Source organism: Paroedura picta, chromosome 8, assembly GCF_049243985.1.
Source record: "Paroedura picta isolate Pp20150507F chromosome 8, Ppicta_v3.0, whole genome shotgun sequence".
In the NCBI taxonomy this organism is placed as follows: domain Eukaryota; kingdom Metazoa; phylum Chordata; class Lepidosauria; order Squamata; family Gekkonidae; genus Paroedura; species Paroedura picta.
The window spans coordinates 9812146-9824732 of NC_135376.1; the positions used below are offsets into that span (position 1 = coordinate 9812146).

Sequence of the window (12587 nt, forward strand, 5' to 3'; positions counted from 1 at the left end):
AGACAGGGAGGGGTATGAAGAAGGAGTCAGTATAGAAAAATACCAAGAGACCCCTAAGAAGAGGGAGTCCCTTTGATTGATGACATGACACTGATGGGGCGGCATGACAGTACGGCAATCAGGTGGCTGTGTATATAAAAAAGACTGAGTCACCCCAAGAGTACATTGGACACGACACACGTTCAGCAGTGAAAAGAATGCCGTAGAGCCTTCCCCTTTGGTGGGAACTCAAAGACAAGGAGCCATCTTTAATCTCTGACTGCACCAGGGCAGCTCCCCGCCTGCGATCGCTAAGGTCCACATTTGAACATAACCAGGAACAAAAATCAGCTTGAGGAATATATTTTTGCTCAAGCCATCCCTAGCAGTTTAGACCTGACAACTGTTAGACAGGACCAGTGCATGTCCAGCTCAGAGTGTGGAAAGAGCACAGGCAAAACTTGCAACGCCTTTCGCTTTGAAAGATCTGGACACGCTGATATTTGCCCCTGCAGAATTCCATTTTCCTCCTCTGGCTTTGTTGGTCATCTCTACTTTCGCCAAGATATTTGAGAGGCCTGGCGTTAAGAGATGAGTTAGCGGGCAATGTCATCACGAGAAGGTTTCCGGGAGGGCATTGAAATAACAGTCTACTTTCTAGTGGCCAAGGACCCTATTGCAGGTACGTGGGTACAACTTTCGAAAAAAAGAAAGACGGGCCTGCAAGTTTCAGGGAAGTCAATGCCTCAGAGATCCACAGGTGCATTCATTGCAACCCGCAGACTGGACTACTGTAGCATTATTACCTGTCCGTTAGAGTGCCATGTCTTCTCTCTATAGGCCAGGTTCATGTCAAGGATGCACATCAGGAAGCTGGCATGTTCACAAGTGATCTAAGACTGAACTGCACAATGTAAAAAGTCAGCCAGCCTCTTATTAGCCCATTTGCCAGGAGCGGGAAAAAGAAAAGGTTAACCATCAAGTGATTTTGCTTGATGGCTGATCTCAACGTCATGAGACATTTTCTTAGAACCACGAAGAGTCAGGGTTTCGGTTAATTAGTATGGGAACGTTTTACTTCTGAGCTTGTTTCAAATTTATACTTTTTGATCTTTATATACAGCTGGAAATGTTGAATTAAGGCATCAGATTCTCCCTGCCTTTACGACATATTTCACGATTCACTCTTATGTTGGGAAGCAGAGCGCTCAATTAAGGCACGAAGAGCGCAATTCTCTTTTCTTTTTTATGAGCATCGACTTCTCAAAAGGCATATGAAGCCTGCACTTGAGCCCAGTAATTGCCGTTTCACATTAAAATCCTGTTTAGATTTTCTGGCTCACCACAAGTTGGACCCCCCCCCCCACGCCGAGGTACAATTCAGTTGTGAGATTGTCAGTAACCTTGCAGACTTCCACAGATTCACTTTTGAAAAAGATGGATCTCCATTTAAATAGTAAGGGCTCCAAATCTATTACAATGGAAGATAAAATACGATCTAGTACTTAAAAGCTTATGCTGCAAGAATTTGTTAGATTCTCAGAGCATGCTGAATTTGCTGAATATAATATCAATAAATTAACAAAACAATGCATGAAAATTCTGCTTTTAAAATATCCACAGATTAATAGAAAGCAAATGGCTGAAAGAAGACTGTTTATCTTTCTGTTTATGGGATCTGCTAGATTGTCTTGGAAAATATTTGCACATATTTAGTACTTGGTACAGTATATAGCTAGCTGAACAATTTGGATTCATGGACCTACCCAAAAGTATTAAATAAATCTCCGGGCTCTCACTTGGAGTCTTCCAGTTCCATTTCTGAAGTGTTCCAGTTCATCTAAGTTGGCTCGACCCCCTAGAGCAGGGGTAAATGCTGGCAGGGGCTCATGGGAATTGTAGTCCATGGGCATCTGGAGGGCCGCAGTTTGGCTACCCCTGGCCTAGAGAGCTGATAGTTTTCCAAAACTGGATCGATCTCTCTGTACTTCTTGCCATCCCTGATATACTTTTGTCATCTCAGATGGCTAAACCAAAGTTATTGCTCATCAAACACTTGCACTGTTTACTTGGTTAGTATTTGGAAACTACCAAAGCAGTTCAAGATTGCTATGCAGAGGCTGGCAAGTGGCAAACGACCTTGCAAACCCTTTGGGGGTTCCATAAGTTGGCTGTGCCTTGACGGCACTTCCCACCACCAATTTGAGGTGTTGGCTTTGACCTTCAAAGCATTAAATGGTTATCTAGAAGATTCTCTCTTCCTATATGTCACTTTAGAACCTCTTGTGGCGCAGAGTGGTAAGGCAGCAGTCATGCAGTCTGAAAGCTCTGCTCATGAGGCTGGGAGTTCAATCCCAGCAGCCAGCTCAAGATTGACTCAGCCTTCCATCCTTCCGAGGTCGGTAAAATAAGTACCCAGCTTGCTGGGGGGTAAACGGTAATGACTGGGGAAGGCACTGGCAAACCACCCCATATTGAGTCTGCCATGAAAACGCTAGAGGGCGTCACCCCAAGGGTCATGTCTGACCCTTGGGGTGACGCCCTCTAGCGTTTTCATGGCAGACCCGGTGTCTGCCCGGTGCTTGCACAGGGGATACCTTTACCTTTCTATATATCACTTTGCCTCATCCCATAGCCTAAACTGAACACTTTGGCCACCAAAGCAGTGGCCGAAGCGCCCAACCCTATCCCTATCGGGTGTGGCACCCAGTGACAAGACCTTGTGCTACACAGAGAAACTCCCCACTGTTGTTTTTTCAAGAGCGAGGCATTACCAAAGGATACGTAGTTGGTACAGCAGGTTTGAGATACTTTAGGAAGTTTATTTGAGGAGGTTCATTCACATCCAGTTTCCACTAGCTTTATATGGTAGAGGAAGCTAGAAGACACATACTGTGTCGGAATTTGCCACCTGCTAAAATGAGTAGCATCTCAGTCCATAAGGTAATCAAAAGAGTGAACCACCAAAATCTTGGTTTTACTTGGATCAAAGCAGACCTAAGAGCGTCTCTCTCTCTCTCTCTCTGATTCTTCACTTTTTAAAAGGTAGAATTGGGAAGGCTTGAAAAGTTTTTCAAAATCAGAGTAGTACAATCTCCTCCAGCCACACCACTTCCTTCAAAGCATTTTGAAATGGGTCTTGGACATCCTAATACATAAAGGTGTTTTTCTTGCATTTTTTTTGGGGGGGGGAGGGTCTGGGATGAAGGGTCTCACGTCTGTAGCCCTTACAGACATGAATATAGGAATATAAGCAGAGCACAAACACTAAACATGCATGTTGTAAAATAAGAAGAGACCCAATGTTCACAGTGCCAGCAATTGTGAACTGACCATTATTAGATTTCATAGAATCATAGAGTTGGAAGAGGCCATACAGGCCATCTAGTCCAACCCCCTGCTCAACGCAGGATCAGCCCTAAGCATCCTAAAGCAATGATTCCTCATTCACATGATTCCTCATTCAGAAAGAGAGTAAAAACCCAAGAGAAAGACAATTCTATCCCAAATGATGTATTTGCAATTAATTTGCATCTGTGCCCCTTAAGTATCTGGACCGTTTTCTCCATGTAAAACCAAACCCAAATGCTTTCAAATGTTCTTCCCTCCTCCGCACACTCATTTAGGAGATAGTTTGTGTAATGAAAGTACGCTCGGAGCAAAACAGGGGCAGTAAAAGTGTCTGCCTTGAAAAGTAATATAAAAGTACATGTTTCCAGCTGTTACTTGTGTTACTCAAAGCAAACATAACATCACAGTTGTAAAGCATGGGTTGCCAACCAGACACCCCTGGGCCAAACCCAGCAGCCTTCCAAATGCCAGCCCAGGGCAAATGAAATGCAATGAAAAACTATCCCTGGTAGGTACAGAGGCTGTAGGATGGGTATTTTTGGCTCTGGTCATTTCCTCATAGGGATGCCAGCCTCCAGGTGGTACCTACATCTCCAGACTACAAAGATGTTTTCCTGGAGAACCTGGAGGTTCTAGAGCACTGGACCCCCCGGGGCTCCTCCCCAAATCTCAGAGAGTTTCCCAACCAGGATCTGGCAACTCTACCCCTTCCTATCCCTCAGCAGGGGCCAGGGGGGAGACCTGGCATCCCTATTTCCTCACAAGCCTGTCAACAGTCTTCATCTCCAGCAGGCATGTCATAGAGCCTTCCTCCACCTGAGTACAACGAAAACTCATCCGATATTTAAAGCTACAGGCATCTGTAATGCTGCCGATTTCTAGCCGACCTTTTAGACTTTGTGACTGTTGAAGCTCTTAATGCATAAGTAAAAGAAACTGGTAATCCAGGGGTAAACTGCTGAAGTACTTTGCTAAAGAACTGTTTAGAATACTTAGTATGATTTGCACAGGAAAATGCTTGTCATGTTTAAGCGGGGCCCCAGTCTAACAGAACCTCCTCAAAGTTGTATACTGGCTAAAGTCGGACCTTACATGAGCACAGAGACAGCTTCTGCAAAACTGGTGGCGAAGGCACTAGCCAGGATCCCAAATGTTACTCTAGGTCTGCCCAAGGAGGTTGCATTTAAAACACAATTGTTCATTGAAACGGTACCCTCCATCTCTGTGACGTCTGCATTACTGCTTATTTTCACTTCGGTTTTGAAAATGGCTTGCCCTGAAGCACAGAAGGCTGATGTCTAAGAAGCACAAAGCTTAGGGGTCTTTACATCTTGGACACTTGGGAGGAATGAGAAGGCTTGAACCTTTAGGAAGGGATGTAAAGTCCAGCGGTAGGCTTCTGTGCTACTGTGTCGGCACCAACATCTCACACTTCACAGTCTGGGTTTTGTAGCTGTCAACCGCTCAGCCATTTTACGGACACAGCCTACGACCATGAACATAAAAATGCCCTGCATCACATTTGATATTCCCCCCTCCCCTCCACATGACACAATAAAGGACTCCGTGTTTTCAATGGTTTGCTTGCTCAAGAAATGCAGCCTTTAGTTCATTGACAGTCTACATGAGTTTATTTGTAATATCAAAAGTCTAATACCCAACATCAGCACATTATACTCAAACTGGCATTGCACTCTGAACGACACTGAGATGTGCAGGGCAGAAAAGGCGAGGGCACACAATTATCCAGCCTTCCGGAACATCTTTCAAATCCTGCGAGCCGAATAAGACGACAGCGTTTGTCATGGAGAAAATGGTACTTGGTAGGGGGCCTGAAGAAGCTGATGCTATAAATGTTCTTCCAATAAGTTCCGCCAGTAGTTCTGTTCAGTTTGCAATCTGACTGGTGCCAATTTAATCAGTTTGACGTTATAAAAGACGGATATACAGATATATATGTACACACACTCACACGCACGCACACACGCACACACACAAACAGCTATAAAACATTGGCTGGTTAGCTCAGCATGCTAGGGATAATTGTGTATTTTGCAGTACAAAGGACTATTTGAGTGTTCAAAACTGAAAGGGCAGCTAACCTTCTAGTTTGTTGGTTACTGTGATTAAACAAATCACGGTCTTAACAGTCCAAGGAAGAAGGCCGAGACAAAAGGTAGACTCCAAAGCTGAGAATTAACAAAATACCCAGAATTTCGTTCACGGAGTATTGCCTGAGATTGTTGAAAGGAACACCTGCAGAACCTTATACCACCCTAAACACAACAGCTGGTACAGGAAGTATTCGTGTTCAGAATGTTATGCAGGCTTCCTGGGAAGGAACACAGGGTGACCAGTGGAAGCACAAACTTTCCAAGAGCTCACTTGAGTTTTTGGTGTGTAGGTGACCATTGGGTCAGGAGGCAGAGTGCACAACTACCTAATGCTCCTCATACCCATTAGAACCAATCTATCCAATGCACTACGTGTCTTCCCACCAGCGGCACCAGCTGATAGGATGGGGCACCATCCAGAGAGAGCTTCCGTTTTTGCCAAAGTTTTGCGATCCTAGTGCCCCCTCCCTTGGGAGAAGGTTGATTCGCTCTAACTTCTTTGCATTTCCCACTGTGCTTTCTGGTCCCTTGCCGAGGATTGCCACTGATCTCCCGCAAGTCCATCTTTGTTTTGTTCTACAAATTTAACCTCTGGCTTGACTTGGACAAGCTTGCCACCATAAACTGAAGAACCCTTCCTATAGACGAGGGGTGGCCAAACTGTGGCTCTCCAGATGTCCGTGGACTACCCATGCTGAAAGGGGCTCATGTGAATTGTAGCCCATAGACGTCTGGAGGGCCAGTTTGGTCACCCCTGCCATATATAATGGAGGCCGCACCCTCATTTCAACATGTCGTTCCTCGAGATCGAGTTCCGCAGGACCTTTTTCCAGGCAAACCGATTGCAGCAGCAACCGGGGTCCTGACCCTAAGACACTACTTCAGGCAGGGCGGCGGGAATGGACTTTTGTGCTGTGGCAATTAAAGCAGCATCTTACAATGTGAAAAGTGAGGCCCTGCCCACCTTTCTCTGCCCACCTAAGCTCCTTCCCCACCAGAGCCAAAGAAGCTTCCCGTGTGGGGAAATGCAGCATGCGGGGGCTGCGGGATGCCTGTGTCTGAAATGATGCTTAAAGCATCTCCGCAGAAGAGGACAACGTGTCCCCCCAATGCAGGCCAGCAGTGGAACCCTTAGCTCTGATCTGACAGGTTGCTGTGCCGACTGGGTGGCTCGTATGATCAGGCTGTTAGAAGTGGTCTGAAAAATTAAAGGACAGAAAACTGGACAAATCAATGTAAAGAAATATATTAATAAGTTTCTGTTATATAAATAACCTTTATAAAAATAATCTTTAATCCTAATAACTCACCTCTTTTTCCTTTTTTTTTTTTTTTTAGGCTCTGGAAAACATGCATGAAAAAAAGTGTATTGAGGCTTAAGGTTAGAAAATCCAACCCAATCCAAAGTGTTGCACTAAATCCAACCCTCCCCCATTCCCCAGACCTCTGGGGCAGTGGGGGAGGGGGTCATAATTTTTTATAACAGCACTAATACTGCCCAGCAGAATCTTAAGACCTATGCCTAAGGACTTGCAAGAACTGCAGAATGGTCAGTCAAAAATAAGACCAGATAGCTATTATTCAATTCACTGATTAATATAAAAAGGCACCATCTCTTCAAATTTACTGAATGGGGCTTCGTGGGAGAGGAAAACCCCCTCCAGAAAGCAATTAGCTGCACTGCTTTCTTTTCTTTTAAACTTTTTTACTGCCCACCAGAGTTTGAATCTCACCAGGCCAACTGGGACATCTGAAAGACTGGTTTTCAATGCTGGCACAGTTTCCCCCTAATTAAACAAAACTGAGATAAACAAACCTCCGAAGTTTACCTTTCTGAATTTAAGGCATAACAGGACTGTACACGTAGGAAAAAGTTATCTTTTGAAATGCACGATCTGTAGTGTTCTGAAACCCTGGCTTTACACGTTTAAATAAGTTTCTGAGTGTTTCATCTTGCTGCAAGTTCAAATGCTGCTTGTGGTTTGTGCAATTATGACGCAAAGAAGTCATTACTGCCAATCGTCAACAGTGCAGTGGAATGCCCACAAAACAGGGCTAGGGGGTCGCCGTCTTTTCGACCGCGATCCCAGTTCGTTTCTTGATCACGGTCTCAGTTCAAAGCATGTTGCTTGATTGTATGGAAGATCCAGTCCATTTTTGTCGTCCAGCCGCCATGATGAGCATCGTTCATCTGTTTCATGAAATACTCAAGCGCTTCCTGCTCGGTTTTGTCCAACGCCAACGTCTTTCGGATGTACGCAATGTCGTCGAAAGACTGCAGCTCTGGCATTCCCGAACCAAGCATCATGGAGAAGAGGTTTATGAAGAGGTTGGCGTGTTGCCGGATGGCTAGGTAAGCCTTATAACACATTTCCTGAAACCTTGAAAGAGAAAGAAAAAACAGAAGGCTTTGTTTTGCTCAGCTGTTAAACTCCCAACAAGTTTCAGATGGTGAGGATTAATTATTGCTATTTATTAGATTTCTATACCACCCTCCCGAGACGGGCTCAATTCCACAAAAGGATTAATTTCAGAAAAAGCTGATGCTGGTTGAACTTTAAACTTGAAAAGGCCAAGATGCATTTTTGTTGCTGTTACATGACCAAAGAGAAAAATATAAACAAAGATGATTTCCCTACAGCTGAAAAATAATGTTTGCATTTTATCATAAAACCTGACTGCCTGTCCCTTCCTGAAACAAGAAGTATTTAGGAAATAGATACTAGAAAAGCAGAGTATATGGAGATGGAATTTTTACAAAGGCAATAAAGGTAAAGGTAGAGGTATCCCCTGTGCAAGCACCGAGTCATGTCTGACCCCTGGGGTGACGCCCTCTAGCGTTTTCATGGCAGACTCAATACGGGGTGGTTTGCCATTCCCTCCCAAATTCAGAATCAAATCGTTTTCTCACACTGCCCCTGATTGTGGCCAATAAGCCGCCTGGTGTTCCCTGTTGCACTTTGCCATCTGTCCAGCAGGCAAGCTGTTCGCACACTGCAGGGTACGAGTTCCCTGCAGGGTACGGGTTCTCTGAGACCTGCCTTTGGCTTCAACAGCTTGGGACAATCACTGTGAAACAAGCTTTTATCAACAATCGAAACGCCTAAAGTGAGGCAGGTTGGACAAATGGCAAAGTGCAACAGGGAAAACTAGGCAGCTTATTGGACACAGTCAAGCGCTGTGTGAGAAAACCTATCTCCATTTGAGAGGCAGAAAGGGATGAGGTGTTTTGCATCCCTTTGGGACTGGAGACTGTAAGGTATTACATGCTATGAATAAACAACATGATGCATCTTCCAAAATTTGCAAAGTTCATAGGTGAGGGCTGAAGAGTACTTGAAATCCAAAATGCAAGATTTCAAGATAAGCCAGGATCACAAGAGGACCATGCACATGTACCAAGTTTCCTTTTCAGCCTTATCAAGTCAAACAAAGGGAACACAGAGAAATGAAGCCCCTTTCTCTCTTAAAACAGACTGTCTTACCCTGGAATATGGGATGCGCTAACTAGAGATTTATGCAATAAAATCTGCTTACAAATCAAGAACTTCATTTTCAAGACTGCTCACCTTTCGAATTCCCTCGTTTTGGTACATTCTTGGGCCCCTTTACTAATCACTATCAAGAAATCTTGTGTTAAGACAAAGGGCACCCGCTCACGTTTGTATCCAAACTTCTTCTTCTTGTGATCCAAGAAATGGCCAAAATCAATGTGAAAGAGCTTTAAAGAAAAGAACATATTAGATTATCACCTAATCAGGAAAGCCAAGAGGGTGAAGGGTTTACTGCTTTGATTTTTTCAAACATTAAGCAGCAATGCAGTAGATACTTATGGGTTATACCAGATGCATTCAACCTGTTTTCCAGGAAACCCTTGCATTCTTCAAAAGTTTAAATGGGGGTTCCTCAAAATTGGTTGAAAGGGTGATAATATGGCACATGCAATTTGATGTGCATAGACCAAAGGGGATGCACATTGGAACAAAAAACGCTACATGCAGATGGGACCTGAACTGGCTGGCACTGAAAGGGAAAGACATGGGGTGGTTTGGGGGGGGGGGGGCACTGGTATTGTCTATTCCTTGTGTCATGGTGGTGAAAAAGGCAAACTGTGAGGAATTATTGAGAAAGCAACTAAAAATAAAACAGCTGATATTGTAATGACTCTCTATAGATCCATGGTCTGCCCTCATTTGATGTATCATAAAAAGGGTATTTCAGAGCTGCAAACAGTACAGAAGAAGGCAATCTTAAGGGGTTAATTAAGGGATTGATGCACTTATCCTATGAGGAAAGGCAAAAGACAATGGGACATTTCAGCTTAGAAAAAAAGGTGACTAGGGGGACATGATTATAAAATTACACACAGAGTAGAAAAAGTGGAGACAGAACATTTCCTCTCCCTCTTCATAAAACTAGGACTTGGGAGTACCCAATGAAACTGGTGGCCAATAGATTCATGCCTGACAAAAGGAAGTAGTCCTTCACTCAGCATTTGCTGGCAGGGGCTCCTGGGAATTGTAGTCCATGGACATCTGGAGGGCCGCAGTTTGACTACCCCTGGTGTAGGCAGACAGGCTTCTTTAAAAGGTAGCCTATTCACCACAACCAGTTTCATATTGAAATGCACAGCTGTGGAGGAATGGTTCATCACAGTGAATGTTCTCATTGGGATGTCCATCAGACTTCATTGGCATGAGCTTTTGTCCAATGCATCACGCAGGGGTTCTTTGGTACATGCGCAGGGGTTGCTCAGCAGACAACGCTGACCTGCCAAGTGGTCGCAAAAAGCAGGAAGTTAGTAAAGCCCTGGATTGCACAAATAAATCGGATTTTTACCTGCCCATCATCTTTCACCATGATATTGCTATTGTGACGATCGCCAATTCCCAGTATGAAGGTCGCCACGCAGTAGCCAGCACAAGAACGTGTAAACAAATCAATAGCTGCATCATACCTGGCAGAAACACAGAGGGCATTTGTAATATCGCACACTGGCCTTTTACTTAAAAGCATTTTTTTCAGCTACTTGCTATGTAAGATTCCTTAATGGCCACTGGAAACTAGATGGTGTTTGGTCAACTCTTTGGTTGGTGTTTGGTTAACTTTTTGCGGACTCCAAGCTCCCAGACTCCCCTGACTTAAGTGAGAATTTGAGAAGGACTGCTTAGCTAGTGAGAGCGTAGGCAGGAAGGGAGATGGATGGATTTGCTGTTGACTGGATCGGGCCACGTATGTCCAAGGGCCTGCTGTTTGCTTGTGTGCAAACTGATGCTACCAAAGACAGAGAGAAAGGCTAACTAGAATGGCTGCTTGGATGCTTGCCTGCTCTCCTATAAAATTGTAAATAAGCTGATGCTGCTGCAAATCTTCAATTGCTTTTCCCTAGCAAGGAAACTCTAGGAACCTTGCATCCTCCCACATATGTTTAAAGTACCGCCAAGTTGCAGCAGACTTACAGCTAGTTGTGTGCAATACTTTTTAAAACTTTTGGGTCTATTGGGACCCCCCCCCCCGGGGATTTTTCAGGTAGCCTGATATATTTTTTTCAGGTCCAATGCACACGAGAAGAAAATACTAGTTTTTAAAAAAATAGCTAGCCTGGTTGTTGGACTCACTTAGCTTCTCCTGCAGAAGTCATTCCCATGGTCTGCTGTGCCATAGGAGGGCTGTGTCCCACGGAATGCGGATCCTGGCTGGGATGGCTTCTCCTGCAGTCTAATTTAAACCAGGCTGCAGGAGAAGCCAGCCCCAAGATCTGCTGTGCTGCGAATAGCAGACTGCTCTCATAAACACAGCCTGTTTAAACTGGGCTGCCAAAGAAGCCAGCCCCAAGCTGAGCCAGTGGAAACAGTCTGCTTGCCCCAGCACAGCTGATCCTTGGACTGCAGTAGAACCCTCTCCCCCCAGCAGCTATTTTTAGATACTTTCCAGGATCCCCTCCCCTCAGTTTTCTTGAGAAAACTGGGATGTATTTTGGATCCTGAAATATACATATTCAGTTCAGGCAGGTCCGAATCCAAACCCCTACTTATGACTACCTTGTAGGGTTTTCAAGGCAAGAGACAAACAGGTTATTTGCCATTGCCTGCCTCTTCAGAGCAGCCCTGGATTCCCTTGTTGGTTTCCCATCTAAATACTAACTAGAGACAACTCTGCTAAGATTCCAATGTCCAATAAGATTGGACCTGCCTGGACCATTAAGGTTCGGTCTCCTACAGAGCCCAACAAATGGCTTCTGAAATATGGTGGAGTTCTAAGAGTAGATTGTAGTATGCAGAAAACATTTCAGAGTCCTACAACGATCGGAACAAACTCTCTTCCTAACTGCAGTAAACGTCCAATTATAAATCACGGTCATTTGAAAGAGAAAGACTGGAAGATACTGAGGCTTCCATCCAGGTGGGAGACAGGTAAATGAGACAGAAAGAAAAACTCACATTTCCCCTTTGTTCTTGTCTTTGAGCCACTGATGTAACGCATGGCTGTTGAACTGCAGCGCACCTTTAAGGCCACCCTTGCACTGAATTTGCATGATTGTGTGCGAATTTCTTACAACTTCAATGAGTCCCACACAGTCGCCAATAGATAAACAACCATAAGGAAGCATCCTAGAAAAGGAATTGGAGCATATGCTTTGGCAGAGTCAGCAACAGGCAGACACAGTTTAGAAATCTTTGTGCGAGCAATCCCAAGTTTTGCTTTCCTAACCAGAGAGCCACTGAAAACAAAGCTATCAGGTTATACATAACCGAGAGGTCTGGGCTCTAAAGAATTACACAACTAGTTCCAGATGACCTTTGCCCTTGAGTTTCTGGAATAGCAGTCTCCCAGGGCACATGACAAACCTTTTAAATTAGAGAGCAGATTCAGAAGAAGTTTGTGGTACTCTGTGTGTGTGTGTGTGCGCACGCATGCTATTTCAAATAAAATATCCCACTGGCCATACCTAAAGTAGGTATTTCGATCCTGGCCTAGGAGTATGGAGGGAAAGGAAAGAAAAGCAGTTGTAAAGATACTTGGTTCTGAAGCAAGTAGATGATAAGGGCAGGCTGTAGTACCACTAGTTAGAAAGTGAGAAAAATCTAAACCATTACTTGATACATCATGATACATTATTTAAGGTTTTCTGCTTGAACCAAG

The 12587-nt window shown here is 44.4% G+C and overlaps 1 protein-coding gene across 1 annotated transcript in view; it reads right to left on the bottom strand.

Annotated features, from left to right (window-relative positions):
* Positions 1 to 4942: 4942 nt before the first annotated feature.
* The window catches only part of PIK3CA (phosphatidylinositol-4,5-bisphosphate 3-kinase catalytic subunit alpha), a 45239-nt gene continuing 37594 nt past the window's right edge, over positions 4943 to 12587 (bottom strand). The window contains exons 19-22 of the mRNA XM_077348340.1: positions 11885 to 12055; positions 10284 to 10401; positions 9014 to 9165; positions 4943 to 7825 (exon numbers count right to left, since the gene is read on the bottom strand). Coding sequence (XP_077204455.1) covers positions 7555 to 7825; positions 9014 to 9165; positions 10284 to 10401; positions 11885 to 12055 — 712 coding nt within the window. The 3' untranslated portion in view covers positions 4943 to 7554. The remainder of the gene's footprint in view (positions 7826 to 9013; positions 9166 to 10283; positions 10402 to 11884; positions 12056 to 12587) is intronic.